The sequence below is a fragment of the Musca vetustissima genome, unplaced genomic scaffold (assembly GCF_032173495.1).
Source record: "Musca vetustissima isolate MV318-11 ecotype Yass unplaced genomic scaffold, APGP_CSIRO_Mvet_v1 utg257678, whole genome shotgun sequence".
In the NCBI taxonomy this organism is placed as follows: domain Eukaryota; kingdom Metazoa; phylum Arthropoda; class Insecta; order Diptera; family Muscidae; genus Musca; species Musca vetustissima.
Window position 1 is genome coordinate 1 of NW_026875637.1, and position 17910 is coordinate 17910.

Here is a 17910-nt window from a genome sequence, read left to right on the forward strand (position 1 = left end):
TAGACCTCAAATGAAAGCTGAACATCACAACACAGCCCACGGTGAAGGGAATCTGGACATTAGCTGTACTGAATACTCGTAATATTCGGAAAATATGTCAGTGTGAGGAAGAGGTGCTGTTTACCTCTAATCGGGCAAGAGGGTGCAAATTTCACGAAATATTGCCCAGTCTCGGAATAAACATCCGCAGAAAATATGAGTTCCGTGGTAGTTGTGTAGGGTATCGTATGGTCGGCCCCGTCCGACTATACTGCTCCGCTCACTGGTTTTTTTTTGGTTTAGGGGTGGGTATGTGTCAGTTTCAGTGACGGTGTTGTGTGATTGTTGTTGTTGCTGCTGTTGCTATTGGCATTTTTTATCATAGTGCTAATGGGCCACTGAAATATTTTCCCATGATTTTGTTTAATCTCTTCTTTTTGAAAATAGTTTTGAGCCCTCTCTGTGTGTGTTGAATGTGTGAAATGCTACAAAGAATTGAAACCTCAAAAAATAATATGATGTGAAATATCTTTTGGTGGTTTTTTAAATTTGTTTACACTACCCCCTCCCTCCTCTGTGCGTCTATTTAATTTTAACACTATCTGTCTACTGGCTCGCTGGCTATTTTTCTAACTAACCACAAAATTTGATAAACACATAAAATTGAGGGTATAATTAGAGGCTATTTTCAATTTTTTACCGATTTTTAAAATGTTGTGTCTTTTGGCTTTTTTCGGGGCGAAATATCATAAAATTATAAAAGTTACTTGTTATATTTAAAACTTTATGAATAATCAAGTGATATATTTATTAGATTTTTAAAACAGGTATCCCAAGTATTCTAAAAATTGTGGTTACACACGTTTTTGAATATTCCTAAGAATTTCTTGGTTTTACACTACAACGTGTGTGAAAATGTTGTCAAAGTTGGCAACGAAAATAAATAATTTGTCACACTATTTCCATCGTACATACGAAATGAAAAGTTTTAATTGAGGTCAATATTTGATATCGGTTTAGCCATGTCTGCCTGATAGAGTATTTACATTTTTCACATATTGGCAATTTGCTGGAAGTTGGAAAGTTTTGGCACGGTTGTTGAAATTGACAGTAATTTGGCCGGAAAACGTGTTCAAAATCCCTAAAATACTGAATATTGAGGGTACGGTTATATGGGGGATATCCCGAAACTTGGGTCAATGTAATAATTTTTAATACGGATATGTATTTGGTCACATCTCCTTCACCTTGTAAAACATGCGATGTTCTGCATATAATAATTGCCTCTAGAGCGCCTAGAAAAGCTGACAAAATTCATTGCAACCCTGAATGAAATCTCAACTTCACCGAAAACTATAGGCGTCGTCCTTGACCATAATCGAAACTTCCTTTACAATTTCAAAGCGACCAGCGCGTCCTCTAATGGAGTAATAGTAATTCTATGCACATAGTCTCATTTACCTTATTATGTATAACTACCATATCTGAGCACATCCGACAATAGAATTGGTATCATATTAAAGGTCAACCACTCCTCTAGGATATACTATCAACTTCTCGGGTCTATGTCCAGGAATTAATATATACGCTATAGAATACAAATTTTGTCATTTCTCACACAAAAGTCAAGGTCCATTTGACCCGCTAAATATTGACCATCTTTATCAAAACAGGCATGCTTATTCTTTGGCCCGATCCTCTGTTTGGGCCATAATTGCGACCTTTGGAGCGACCAGAAAAATTTACAAAAATTAAGTATTTGGTCCATTTCATCCCCTAAATGTTAACCGATCTTTACCAAAAACAATAGGGGTCGTCATTGGCCAGAACACATTATACATGCAAAATTTCGTGAAGATTGGTCCATAACTGTGGCCTGTATCGTGTTTACAAATTATAATGGACAGACAGACGGACGAACGGACACACATGTCTAGATCGATGCAGCTAGTCGAGATATGACGATCGGTATACTTAAAAGTTGGTCTAAGACCAATATTTCGCGGCGTTACAAACTCTTGGGACTGCACAAAGCTATAATACCCTGACAACATAGTTGTGTAGGGTATAATGATCCCTAAATACCGAATATTGGGTCAATTCGCAACTTGGGTCAATGTTAATAATTATACCCTACACAACTATGTTGTCAGCCCCAAAAGTTTGTAACGCCGCGAAATATTGGTCCTAGACCCACCTTTAAGTATACCGATGGGTTCGGTCCAATGAAGACCCCTATTGTTTTTGGTAGAGATCGGTTAATATTTAGGGGATGAAATGGATTTTTTGTCGGTTTTTCTGGTCGCTCCAGAGGCCGCAATTATGGCCCAAACATCTCGAATTTTTACATGGAGAAGGGGATGCCTATTTTGATAAAGATCGGTCAATATTTAGCGGGTCAAATGGACCCTGACTTTTGTGTGAAAAATGAAAAAATTGTATTCTATAGCGTATATATTTACTACTGAAGGACATAGAGCCGAGAAGTTGATAGTATATCAAAAAGGAGTTGTTGACCTTTAAATTGATACCAATTATATTGTCGTATGTACTCGGATGCAGGAGTTACACTTAAATATTTACGGGTGCTTACATATTCAGATATTATTTAGTAACCCATTACCCCACTAGAGGGCGAAAATATAGCGCTGATCGCTTTGAATTGTTCCATGAGGTTCTAGTTATGAACAATGACAATGCCTATAATTTTCCGTGATGATCATATAATAATATTTGAATGAAGTGGACCAAAAACTTATTTTTTTTTGTGTTTTTTTTTTCAAGTCGATCTACAGGCCACAATTGAAAGCTCAACATCACAACATAACCCACGGTAAAGAGAATCTGAACAAGTACAGCCCTCGTCTACTGAATATTATAAATATTTGTTGACATCTAGTCGGTGTAGAGGGTGCAAATATCGCGAAATATTGTCCAAGCTCTGAATATGGAACCATAGAAAGTCGTCGAAGTTGTTTAGGGTATCATATGGACGGCCCCGTCCGACTATACTGCTCCGCTCACTGGTTTTTAATACGGATATGTATTATTTAACGAGAACCCAAAATGCTAAATTACAGCCAATTCGGTTGGAAAACGTGTCCAAAATCCCCAAAATAGCAAATATTGGGGGATACCGTTATATAGAGGCTACACTGAAACTTGGGTCAATATTAATCATTTTTAATACGGAAATGTATTATTAAATTAGAACTCAAAATACCAAAATTCAGAGAATTCGGTGGAAAAACGTGTCCAAAATACCGAATATTTGCCTTAAAAAAATATTCTTAAAATAATGCACACCTTCTGTTGGCCCTTGAAAAAATATTTTTTAAAAAATCCACGCAATACCAAACATCCTAGTAATACTAGCAATGTCCATGTAAAATTTCTGAGCTCTCTTTTAAATATTGCGATATATATAGTGATTTCAACATACAGAAAATCGACATATAATTTTATTCTGGGGTCTCCGGTGATTATTTTGAGGTGTTGCAAACGGAATGAAAAATTTAATACACACCACACATTTTGGTGGAGGATATAAAAATGGTCAACATTGGTCTATTTTATAGTATGGCCCCTTATATGACGATCCCTTTCAAATTTAATTATTTTGAAGAGTTTGAATTGGTAGTAATATGGTATTTTGAATTCACATTAGAAAAAAAATCTTCGTGCCAAAATTTGTTAATTTTTTTTTTTTTTTTTTTTTTTTTTTGTAGCTACGCTCAAAGAAAACCTTACTAGCAAAAACTTATAATGGCCCGTAGCCCGCCATATTTCTAAGGTCCCGAATGATTACAGATATTTTAAATGTACAACTCAAGGTAGAGGGTATAAAAAGTTTGGACCTGCCGAACAATACGACGTTTTTACTTATTTAATTTCCTCTATTCTTTCCTTTTCAGGTACTCAGGATGTGTACAATGGATAAAAGGTGACTGAACATCGTTTACCCAAAGCATTTTCCAACCGAAGTAACTACATTTTGTATTTCGTGATTTTTGTGGGTAAGCAACTTCTATACAGAACATTTGCAATAGTAGCCTCCATATAATAGTCAATAGTCATTTCCGTTATGTTCAAGGTCCTGACCCTACTTTTCTACCAGTGTTTCTTCAGCTTTTGGTATTTCGTTAACTCCCAACATTAATCAGCCCTCAATAGTGCTAGATGGATTGCATATTGGGATATAATAAGGTCTAGTGTCTCCGCCAGGCAACACGATGAAGATCGAGAGGCTTCTCACCAATAACTATATATATATAACATTCGAGTACTTCAATCTCCGACTTTTTTATGTTTCTCCAAAATTTTCTTTGGCAAAACTCTTCTCACAGCAGTCAAAAACAACCGTAGAAAATGTGTGTCAAATAGATGCAGTCGTTCTCAAGGGAAACATTTTTTACATCATGAGAAATATATTTGTGATACAATAACGACATATATAAGTTAGACACCTAGAGCATCTAATGCGCAATTGTCTCCATGTAGGATTCGAATTTAGATATACATACTTCCCAAATCTCTATATATATATATATATATATATAAACCAGAAAGAAAAGTAGTAAAGTCGGACTGGGCCGACTATATGATACCCTTCACCACTTTGGGTATATTCTACATATCGACGCCTCCGAATCATAGTATGCTAAGTCGACTTAGCATGTTTTAAAGTTCTTTACGTTTTTAAATACTACGGTCCTTAATTTACATTCACTGAAATTTTGGTCATCATCGGCCAATCCAAACCAAAGTTATGAGCAAAAATGTACTTAGCATTGCACGCACGATTAAAGGAACTTCCATTCTTTGAAAGCTTCTACTGAAAAACGCACTTTTCAGACTTAGCATACTATGGCTCGGAGGCGTCGATATGTATCCTAACAGACGACGCGTTTTTGTAATATATATATATATATATATCTGAACCGATTTTAGGAAAACTTGCCAGAGACTAATTTATATTGCACAAGATCTTTTCACGAAGCTTAGCAACATCATTCTAGACTTAATTCAGTACTCTATTCCAATATTCGTGCAAATCGAAAGATATATAGGGACTTTGGTTACATAAAATCGGACGAAAATATATATGGAAGTTATATTTAAATCTGAACGGATTTTCACGAAACTTAGCACACGTCATTCTAGCGTTAATTCAGTACGCTATGCTAAAATTCGTGCAAATGAAAAGATTTCCAAGGCTTCGATGCACCAATTACCTAAAATCGGGCGAAACTATATATGGGAGCTATATCTAAATCTGAACCGATTTTCATTAAACTTAACACACATTATTATAGACACAATTCAGTTCGCTATGCCAAATTTCGTACAAATCGAAAGATATATAGTGTATTTGGTGCACCAATTACCTTAAATCGGGTGAAAATATATATGGGAGCTATATCTAAATCTGAACCGATTTTCACGAAACTTGACAGACATCATTCTCGATCTTATTCATTACTCTGTGCCAAATTTCGTGCAAATCGAAAGATTTCCAGGGACTTTAGTGGACTATTTACCTGAAATCGGTCGAAGCTATATATGGGAGCTATATCTAAATCTGAACCGATTTTCACGAAACGTTGCACACATCATTCAAGACTTAATTTAGTACGCTGTGCCAAATTTCGTGCAAATCAAAAGATATATAGGGACTTTGGTACACAATTTACCTTGAATCGGACGAAGATATATATGGGAGCTATATGTAAATCTGAACCGATTTTCACGAAACTTGGCAGACATCATTCTAGACTTAACTCAGTACGCTATGCCAAAATTCGCGCAAATCAAAAAAATATTTCCAGGGATTTTAGTGTATTATTTACCTAAAATCGGGCGAAGCTATATATTGGAGCTATATCTAAATCTGAACCGATTTTCACGAAACTTTGCACACATCATTCAAGACTTAATTTAGTACGCTGTGCCAAATTTCGTGCAAATCCAAAGATATATAGGGACTTTGGTACACAATTTACCTTGAATCGGACGAAGATATATATGGGAGCTATATGTAAATCTGAACCGATTTTTTCCCAATTTCAATAGGGTTCGTCCTTGGGCCAAACAAATGAGCTGTGCCAAATTTCATCCAATTCGGATCATAAATGCGACCTGTACTTTGTTTACAATTTAACATGGACAGACGGACGGACATGCATAAATCGACTCAGAAAGTGATTCTATGCATATTCTCAAAAGGAACCATGGGTCTATCTTGATTATTTTTGCCTGTTACAAACATATGAACAAATACATAATACCCTGTACCACAGTGTGGTGAAGGGTACAATTACGTATATGTTCGTGATCGCTAAACGCGCGCCATATGTCGGACGAACTTAAAATTAAACAGAAACACTCATCACGCCCCATAGAGCATATACATAAAATTTGGTCAAAATCGGTGTATTAGTTCTTGAGTTACGGTGCAAAAACACAATAAAATTATATATTGCGCCATCTGTCAGATGAACATCAAGCTACACCGAAAAACTCCTCATGCCCCATAGAGGCTGTATATTCAATTTGGTAAAAATCGGTGCAGTAGTTTTTGAGTTTAGCGATCACGAACATAGACGTAAGTTTTATATATAGAGATATGTCATGGCCCCTTTCTACGAATGATAATTAACTTCCTTCTACTCTCCCAAAATATGTCTTTATTATATAAATGTATATGTTTACAGGTTAATATAAATATTTACATGATTTTAGTAAAAATTTGATTTTTGTAAAATTATAAAACAACTATAATATCTTGTGTAATCAAATATATCGATACTACCATTTCATTTGTTAGGCAACATATTACATACATACGTGTATAAGTATGTTAAATAAATGTACACGTGCAGTACCGTTTTATGGCGCATATAATTTATTGTCTATTTATCTACCCTAATGCCAAATAGGTGTTCAAGTAGACCTATTGCCAGTCCTAGGGCTTTAAATTAAACCTACATTCCAATCTTACAATTTCGATGTACAACCCAGCGAACATTTGTATACACATAACCTTATGGCTTATGAGGGCTATGATAAAAATAAGTTTTATCGAAAATATGATTGTAAACCCAAAAAAGTCTTATTTCGAGATATTGGATTTTAGTTGATTTTTCTATCGAATACTTGACCTTCCCCTTTGAGCATCCTCATACATTTGTACAACATGGCCACCACAGTCGCAGCTCGTTACGTATAGATGGTATAACTCGTAACTCGACTCTAACTTGACTCAGATGATCGGCCCATATATCATTCCGATAATTTTTTCCTCAAATACTCCAAAATCTTCTTGTACAAGCACTCATGCTTCAAATCCATACATCAACTCGAGTAGTATCAGTGCCTGGAAGTGTGTGACTTTGATCTAGCGAAAAGTGACCTTGTTTTCAAATTGTTTAGTTAGACCATAGTAGCATCTATCCTTTTCCGAATCTCAAACTGTTATTTATTTTTTGTTTTTGAATTTATGGCTCAAACAAGGAAATAAAATCTCTGACTGTAGTTTTTAAGTTTCATAGTTGGTCCAAGTCAACTTTGCCCTCTCGCCATTTACTATCAGACCCACTTTGGTAGACTCCTCAATTTGTCCAAAGGTCTCAAAACTGGTGTTATTTTTGCTTTATTTATGGCCGTACCGAGGTAGATAAAATCTATTATTACTTCAAAACATTGGTTTTAAAGATCCAAAGTTAGTCCGAGTCTACTAGATGTCTTGCGAATTGATAGCATCAGCTTGGTCCACTCACCATTTACTGCCAGATCCACTTTAGCAGACTCCTTCTCAATTTGTTTGATTATGTCGATATCATCGGGCGCCATTACTGTTTATCTTTGCATCTCGTATGATCTTTTCCTACATGATGTTAAGTCAGACCTTAGGTTATATCCTTTCCTGAATCCTCGTTCAGTATTGAAGAGCCTTGATGCTGGATTGCTGAACGCAAATATGACTTCAACACATTTGAGTGGAAAGGCCGGATTGATGTGTTTTTCGTGGATCTTCCCCAGAATTTGGCGTGAATATCTGGTCTATGATGGATTTGACGGGTCTGAAGCCACATTGGTATGGTTCAATAATGTTATTAGCGATTGGCTTAAGTCGTTCACACATCACGCTGGACAACACTTTATATGCGATGGGAAGGAGATTAATTCCTCTGTAATTAACACATATCGCATTGTCTCATTTTACGAATGGAGGCCCCCTAAAATATGGGTCCATATTTGTTATCGGAATAAAAATATATAGCGATTTACCCATCTCAGTCTGCATGTTGAAATTACGAAAGAGATCGCTATACTTAAGATCGATTTAAGACATTTTCCTCATACATTTTTAATACTCCTAGGCTGCATGGTATTGAAAATGGGACATATCTGTCCACTTTATAGTTTTAGTCGTCTTTTTCATCCGAAGTCCTCTTAATTTGGCATCCCGGGTTATTGATGGATATAGAAGAATTCAGCCCAATTTTAGTTATTTTTTAGGGTTCTAGCCTTCTTCTCCAAGCGGATTATCGGGATTTCAAAGAATAAAATACCTCTTTACAGAATATTCCATGTTTTGATCTATTCTTCTTAAATTAGTCCGTCCGTTTAAATAGATATTAATGGTCTGAGGCACATTTTCCAACTGATTTTTTTTTTTTTTTTTTTTTTTTGAAATACATAGTTTAGGTATTTTCAAGGTTCTACCTTTTTTTCCAAGTGATATTTACTAAATATGAATTTCAATAATTTTTAACGTAACTGTATTTTTTACTGGGTTAATTAAACAAAAACAAACTCAATCTTGATTCCAGACTGCTGGTATATCTTTCATTTGTCATCATGTCTGCTAGAATATAATTTTTTTATTTAATTATTTTGTTAACCACATCCAGGTGGTATTCAATTAATTATAAAATGAAAAAAGGGGGAGGAGATATGTATGCATGGAGACCACTTCAGAATTTGTCTTCTATTTATTACTGATGGTTACTTATCTATGTCTACCCCGACACACAAAAATTCGCTAAAAAGACACACACAAGAGGTGACGACTTCCTACCCCACATCCGATCCGATATACTACTCCACCACCCCATTTCGTTTTTATTATTTATTAATAATTTGTTGTGTCCCTCCCAAAACATAAGTGTTTGCTGATCACATTATTATTTATACACATTTGACATACATAAATTACGCGTCTTCGCATGCTTGAAGTTTTCTTGATTCTTTTTTTATTTATAATGAGGAATAGATTCTGATAAGTTTTTTTTTTGTTGTTCGTGTTGTCATTCCGTATGGGAAGAAACAAGTTCATACGTTTTTGGGGTAGATAAGAAAATCTAAATAAAACAAGGAATAGATATTCGTTCTCTTAATGATAATGAAAATTGCATTCGTAAAAAAAAAACAAACATACCGACAAATGTGTGGAGAGTGGAGTGGAGGGGTTTGAAAAATCGGTATGTGAGATATTTAGTTAGGGGAATGCAACGTACGTTGTTTATTTTTAATTTGTTAGCTAGCGCCATCTATTTTATATATAACTTAAGTATGTACGTAACATATATGGCAAAATGGCAAACGCATATCGTTTCCTTGTGATTGTTGTATTTTCGATAACATATAACGCGACGGATGGCTCAACGCTAGCATTCTGCTTAGCCCTTTGTTGGTGCAAATAAATGTCAAAAATGTTGTTGTAATGTTGAACCAAAAAATTAAAAAACAAAATTATAAATGAAAATCTCGTAGTTTTGTAGAGCTTGTTTGGCAATATTTTTATTAACAGTTTCTACAAGAATTTGTATAAAAAAATTTTTGTGAATCTCTTTGTTTTGGCAAAATATTTTTGACATATCAAAATACAACAACCGATGTTTGTTGTAGAAATTCGCCTATGCGGGTAACTTGTATATCTACCTTGATCCGCCGCGTTATTTGTTATCGAAAATACAACAACCACAAGGGACCGATAACCCCAATGCTAGAAGTTGATGTGGGTTGCACTTCTGAGTTATATATATTTTAAAACCAGTGAGCGGAGCAGTATAGTCGGACGGGGCCGACCATACGATACCCTACACAACTACCTCGGAACTCAAATTTTCTGCGGATTTTTATTCCGAGCCTGGGCAATATTTAGTGATATTTGCACCCTCTTGCCCGATTAGAGATAAACAGCACCTCTTCCTCACACATACATATTTTCCGAATATTACGAGTATTCAGTACAGCTATTGTCCAGATTTTCTTTCACCGTGAGTTGTATTGTGATGTTCGGCTTTCATTTGTGGTCTATAGATCGACTCGAAAATAACACAAAAAAGTAAGTTTTCGGTCCACTACACTCCAAAATTATTATCTGATATTCACCGAAAATTATAGGCGTTGTCTTTGACCATAACTGGAACCTCATGGAACATTTCAAAGCGATAAGCGCTATAGTTCCGCTCTCTAGAGTGATAATGGGTTATTAAATAATATACGAATACGGAGATACCTGTAAATATTTAGGTGTAACTCCCACATCCGGGAACATACAACAACATAATTGGTATTAATTTAAAGGTCAACCACTCCTCTATGATAAAATATCAACTTCTCGGGTCTATGTCCTTCAGGAGTAAATATATACGCTATAGAACACAAATTTTGTCATTTTTCACACAAAAGTCAGGGTCCATTTGACCCGCTAAATATTGACCTATCTTTATCAAAACAGGCATGCTTATTCTTTGGCCCGATCCCCTTCTCCATGCAAAATTTCACGATGTTCGGGCTATTATTGCGGCCTCTGGAGCGACCAGAAAAACCGAAAAAAATTTAGTATTTGGTCCATTTCATCCCCTAAATATTAACCGATCTTTCCCAAAAACAATAGGGGTCTTCATTGGCCAGAACCCATCCTACATGCAAAATTTCGTGAAGATTGGTTCATAACTGTGGCCTGTATCGTGTTTACAAATTATAATGGACAGACGGACGGACGGACGGACACACATGTCTAGATCGACTCAGCTAGTCGAGATATGACGATCGGTATACTTAAAGGTGGGTCTAGGACCAATATTTCGCGGCGTTACAAACTTTTGGGGCTGCACAAAGCTATAATACCCTGACAACATAGTTGTGTAGGGTATAAATAGAATAAATAAAAACCCCATGCTACAATTATACAAGGTAACCGCAATACTCTGCTGATTTCATTGTATCGTAAAACTCGTGTCAAGTTCGATATGACATTTTTGATTTATGTAAAATGATATATCGCTTTTCCTCTGTTGTTACGATATCATAACAACAGAGCGAACAATATTAAACATTCTAAGCAAGCTTATTAGATAAAAGAAATATATTTTGAGTGCAGATCTCTGTTTTTTTTTTACATTTTATAAACACATTATCGCGTAGTGGCATTTTTATTGTTAACATGCCTCTGTTATACCTGATTCCCCTGGATATTTTTTATAAACTATTTTATCAAAATGCATTTTGTCGATTTTTTACGGTTTCTATATCTTTGTTTTGGGCTCATTGAAAAATTTTTACACTGATTTTACAGTTTTTTCTATAATACAGGTTTTTGTTTTTTTTACTGCTGCTATAGCCAATGTCGGGATGGGCTCATCTCGTCGTATCAGTATTTAATTGATTTCTGAGCCGATTTTTCAACTATGAATTGGCATGAGAATTCCAAATTAAAGTAATCGCAACATAAAGGCCTAAGCAGAATGTTCGCGTTGAGCGTTTTTTGTTATCGCGTTAACGCACGCAAAAAGTTAAAATATATTTAACTCCGAAGCGCAGCGCACATCAACTTCGAGCGTTTGTGTTATCGTTTCCTTGTGGTTGTTGTATTTTCGATAACATATAACGCGACGGATGGCTCAACGCGAGCATTCTGCTTAGCCCTTAAGTTCGTTGCCCTTTGGTTTACAATTTACTTCGATTTCCTAATGGAAAAATGTGAAACAGCAAATTCCTTTGCAATGAAAAATTCCCATTTTCAACGCTATTGTATTTGTGCGGGTCCTGTATTTTGGGTCTCTGCCGAAACACGGACCTTTAATAAAAATGTTTTGCCAAAAAAGTTGTATGTTCTTCGACAACCCTGGATATAGGGTCTCCGACGAATAGTTCGAGTTGTTTAAATCGGAAAGATCATTTTTATATACACCTCATGATGGAGAGTACAAAAAAACAGTTCTGCATAGAAGGCCTAGTTCCATCAGATTGTATTTATTTTCAACATATATCTAAAACGTTAAAAATTAATGAAAAGTCTTCCAAACGAATGCTGTTGCATTTTCTCTCATTTCGATAATCGATAGTCAATTTATCGATAGTCAACCTACGCAACCCTAATCCAAAAATGCTCTATGTGCAAAGAAAGAATTGCGACTGGTCTCATCATTCGTAAATTCTCCATAAGAAGCATACTGGCTGACTGACTAATATTGCGTGTTTTGCTAAATATCTACACATATATATATCGAAGGTGGTTTATTGATTGAAAATAACTGTATTTCTATCTGCGAAAAACGATTGGAAAAGTGTATCAATGGCGTCGACTGATAAAACTGTTGACGACTCCCTATATCCAATTGCGGTTCTTATTGACGAACTAAAGAACGAAGATGTACAGCTTCGTTTAAATTCTATTAAAAAGCTGTCAACAATAGCACTCGCCCTCGGCGAAGAACGTACCCGATCTGAATTGATTCCCTTTTTGACGGAAACCATTTACGATGAAGATGAAGTTCTTTTGGCATTGGCTGACCAACTTGGCAATTTTACTAGTTTGGTTGGAGGACCCGAGTATGCCATGTACTTGATTCCACCATTGGAGAGTTTAGCTACCGTCGAAGAGACTGTGGTCCGTGACAAAGCTGTCGAATCGTTACGTATTGTGGCTGCTGAGCATAGTGCTCAAGATCTGGAAATTCATGTTGTGCCTACTTTGCAACGTTTAGTTTCCGGAGATTGGTTCACCTCACGCACTTCTGCTTGTGGTCTGTTCTCCGTTTGCTATCCTCGTGTTTCCCAGCCCGTGAAGGCAGAGCTACGTGCTAATTTCAGGAAATTGTGCCAGGATGAAACACCAATGGTTCGCCGTGCCGCTGCAAGTAAATTGGGAGAATTTGCCAAGGTGGTTGAACTCGAATACTTGAAATCCGACCTCATTCCAAATTTCGTTCAATTGGCTCAAGATGACCAGGATTCCGTTCGCCTATTGGCCGCTGAAGCTTGCGTAAGTATTGCAGAGATGTTGCCTCAAGAAGATGTCGAACATTTAGTATTGCCTACACTGCGCCAATGTGCCAGCGATTCTTCTTGGCGTGTGCGTTACATGGTGGCCGAGAAATTTGTTGACTTACAAAAGGCCGTAGGACCGGAAATAACTAGAGTTGATTTGGTGCCTGCATTCCAATATTTGTTGAAGGATGCCGAGGCCGAAGTACGTGCTGCTGTTGCAACAAAAGTCAAAGATTTCTGCGCTAATCTTGACAAGGCCAATCAGGTGCAAATCATTATGACCTCGATTTTGCCCTATGTTCGCGATTTAGTGTCCGACCCCAATCCTCATGTCAAATCGGCTTTGGCTTCCGTTATCATGGGTTTGAGTCCAATGCTTGGATCTTACAACACTGTTGAGCATCTTTTGCCATTATTCCTCATCCAGCTCAAAGATGAATGCCCTGAAGTGCGTTTGAATATTATTTCCAACTTGGATTGTGTCAATGATGTCATTGGAATTCAACAACTATCGCAATCATTGTTGCCAGCCATTGTGGAACTAGCCGAAGACTCCAAATGGCGTGTACGTTTGGCAATTATTGAATATATGCCTGCTCTGGCCGGCCAATTGGGACAGGAATTCTTTGACCAGAAGCTACGTGGACTTTGCATGGGCTGGTTGAACGATCATGTCTACGCCATAAGGGAAGCGGCTACCATTAACATGAAAAAGTTGGTCGAACAATTCGGTGCTCAATGGGCTGAACAAGCTATAATTCCCATGATTTTGGCCATGTCACGCAACAAGAACTATTTGCAGAGAATGACTTGTTTATTCTGCATTAATATGTTGGCTGAAGTCTGTGGCACAGACATTACCACCAAACTCTTGCTGCCAACTGTTCTCCTCTTGGCCTCTGATCCAGTCTCCAACGTTCGTTTCAATGTCGCAAAGACCCTACAGAAAATTTCACCTTTCCTTGATAGCAGCGCTATCGATTCGCAAGTCAAGCCGACATTGGAGAAATTAAATTCTGATACTGATGTTGACGTCAAATATTTCACTTCGGAAGCTATCGCAGCCATTGCTGCAGCCTAAACTCTTGCATTGTCGAGTATTTAATAATTATATTTTTCGTACCATGAGCTGAAGCTACCAAGGAAGGAAGGGAGAAATGAAAAGCCGCCAGTTTATCGGTTTACATTATGTATTAATTACCCCATTTATAAACATCATTTATTATTACGAAGATTGAAGTTTATAATGTTCAAATAAATATTAATTTATCATTTAAAATAAAATAAAAAAATAATCTGTTTGAATGTAATGTGAAATCTGTGAAATCTTTTTAGATACAAATGATATTGAATAATAATTAAAATAATTGTTTTAGTACTACTCCATTTATCTTTTGCATTTTCATTATTCTCATAAAAGGAACAAATAAATATGCTATAAATTAGAACGGGCAATAGAAAGGTCAAATTTTTGCATTCCATTCAATTTTTTAATTACATTAATTTGGAACTTAATTGTACTGTAGCAAGCAGGAGCGAGTACATGTTTGTACTTTGGACGCTTTTACGTCATAAAAATAAAAAAAAATAATTCAAAAATGTTGATTGTATTATATTAGGTATTCTATACTTAAAAAAACTACCTAAATTTAAATATTTAACTCTTAAATTTCTAGGAAAAAAATAAGAAAAACAAAATTGACTCCAATGTACTCACTTTTGCACGTCTGCATTTTATGAATAATTTAAGAAAAGGAATGCAAAAACACTTTTTTTATTCTTTTTTGGTTTTTATTAGTTCTTTTTTATAATACATTAATTAAATCCCGTTTATTAAAAACATTGTGGACATTTTGAACAAAAATCAAATAATTAACTAAAAGTAATAAATCATGAAAAAACGTTCAATAACCACTGAAGAGGCCATGCGGGTCTTGAGTGAGACTTAAAATGTCCCAATTAGTGGTTATATGGGTACAAAAACGATGTTACATTGTTCCCTCAAATTTGAGTTTGTACATCGCTTCTAAGTTGTGTGGACCCACGGAAAAGTGAACTGATAAGTTTTAATACCAAAATATCCTTCGTTTGTACTCGTCAAACCTGTTAATCGGTGAACGGGGTGAAGTGCCCCTCCCGACAGCAATAAAAAACCAAAAATCTCTATTATCGAAAAAAAACTGCAAAATCAGGGTAAACAATTTTCAACGAGCCAAAAATTGAACAGTGGTCGACTGGAAACGTGTAATCGGGTTTCCGACGAATCCAAATTCAACCGTTTTCAATCCGACCATAAGCGTTATTGGTGATGAAAACGAATTCAAAGGCTCGTCTATAAAGACGCACTTCAGTTCGTCTATAAGACGGTCTGAAGGGAGTCTTTCATAGACGAGCTGAAGGGAGTCTTTCATAGACGAGCTGAAGGGAGTCTTTCATAGACGAGCTGAAGGGAGTCTTTCATAGACGAGCTGAAGGGAGTCTTTCATAGACGAGCTGAAGGGAGTCTTTCATAGACGAGCTGAAGGGAGTCTTTCATAGACGAGCTGAAGGGAGTCTTTCATAGACGAGCTGAAGGGAGTCTTTCATGGACGAGCTGAAGGGAGTCTTTCGTAGTCGAGCTGAAGTGAGTCTTTCATAGACGAGCTGAAGGGAGTCTTTCAAAGACGAGATGAAGGGAGTCTTTTAAAGACGAGCTGAAGGGATCTGAAGGGAGTCTTTCATAGACGAGCTGAAGGGAGTCTTTCATAGACGAGCTGAAGGGAGTCTTTCATAGACGAGCTGAAGGGAGTCTTTCATAGACGTGTCTTTTATAGACGATCTGAAAGGAGTCTTTATAGACGATCTGAAAGGAGTATTTATAGACGATTTGAAGGGAGTCTTTATAGGAATGCTGAAGGAAATCCTAATAAAGTCTTCAAGCTATTTGCACACGATACTGTTATATGGGGGATGTGTAAATCTTTACTGCAAAAGAATTCAAAACGAAAAAATATTCAACCATCCATAGTCCCATATACATACATGGATTTTTTGGAGAATTTTCTATGACAGAACAACCACTAGGTCAAATTCTCTACTTTCATAGAAGACGAAAATGTTTAATTTTTAAATGTAAAAGTTTACATAAGAGGAAGGAATACTTGGATGTAACTATGTCTAGTCGTCATCTATGTGTCCGTTGTTCGCTTGGTAAAGAAATCAAGTAACCAGTCTAAACATTGTATTGCTCAAGCATGGTATATATTTAATATATCTTATATCGGTAGCGACCTCTATCTTGGGGTCTTTTTATCTGAGAAAACTAAATTACAAATATTCCAGGATGGAAAATCGAACTGGACCCGCAAAAATACCAAAAAAAATGCCCTTAAATGGGGAATATCTAAGTCATATTCCCAACTCGATTATGAAAATAAACCCTGACATTCCATTCATTTTTCGCGTTTTCGGTAAAATGTTAAAAATATGGAAAATGAACAGAAAAAATTGTTGCATTTGTTTTTATTTATTCTGACATTATAGTCCACAAGGTAGAGTTGTATTTTCCCTAAATTGACAAAAGATAACCTTAACAGCCCTACCTAAAATTCATCTAGCTCGGTCGACGTTTTTCACCACAGAAGTAGAACACATGTATTTATATGAATGTTACCGAAATACGTCGAGCGTACAAAATTTTAAGTTGAACAATTTCAACCTTGACAGAACGTATTTTGTTTTTGTTTTTTTTCTTTTTTTTTGAAATAAAAACAAAACATTCAGAAAAATGAAATTTCGAACGTGAACATAAAATATTTGGATTAATTTAAACAATTTTCAATTTTGTTTGGCGGTTTGTATTATTCGCTTGAAGATATGGATCCGACATATTTGGGTAATACGGCCGTACACAACGTTTTGGATTATAGGTAACGTTGTAAAACATTAACTTATTTATAGTAATCTTATAGAAGTCTATATTTCATGTCGTATGCGTCTACGAAGTACGGTAAGTACCCCAGGACTTTGTTATTTTATATTGAAAGATCCTTTGTTTAAACCCTATGCTTCAAAAGAGGATTAAAAGGAGAAAAATCGTATTTACGAACTTGTTGAATTATAAATTCATTTCGAAAATCATAATAATTTCCTTCAAAATTCTTCTTGTACAATAAATCGCATGGATAAAAAAACTACACATTTCAAACGCCATCAAAAATACAACCCTATGGTCTAGTACGAAAAACATCTGGCATGTTGTAGCAACGTGGATTTACTACACACAACAGCAACACTGCGCCACTGATGAACGCGAAATATGTCAAATGAGAATTCGAATTTCGAAATTCCATACAATTTTTTCACAATGGCGAAGTAAAATTCATGGCACACGGAAATTTAAGAAACAGAAATAGTTATTTTTTATTTAACTAAAAAAACAACACAAAAGAAAAACAAATCGATAAATTACAAAAATAAATATAAGAAACGCCAACAACTACAACAGTTTAAAACAAATGTAAGTGCAAAAAAATTGGAAAAAATATAAAAGAAAAGCAAACAAGAAAGAAAATTTTTGTGTGTAGAAAAAAATACCCCAAGCTTTGTATACGTAAATGAAACGAAAAAAAAAGTTGAAGGTGGTTTGTGAAAATTAATTTTGCAAAAACG

The 17910-nt window shown here is 35.8% G+C and overlaps 1 protein-coding gene across 1 annotated transcript; it reads left to right on the forward strand.

Annotated features, from left to right (window-relative positions):
- Window positions 1–12565: 12565 nt before the first annotated feature.
- LOC133338160 (serine/threonine-protein phosphatase PP2A 65 kDa regulatory subunit-like) lies at window positions 12566–14341 on the forward strand. The gene has a single exon (XM_061546341.1). The coding sequence runs from the start codon at window positions 12566–12568 to the stop codon at window positions 14339–14341; it is 1776 nt and encodes a 591-aa protein (XP_061402325.1).
- Window positions 14342–17910: the final 3569 nt, after the last annotated feature.

Bases quoted from the DNA above. Each gene is read 5' to 3' on its own strand.
- LOC133338160 (XM_061546341.1), top strand. From the start codon at position 12,566: ATGGCGTCGACTGATAAAACTGTTGACGACTCCCTATATCCAATTGCG.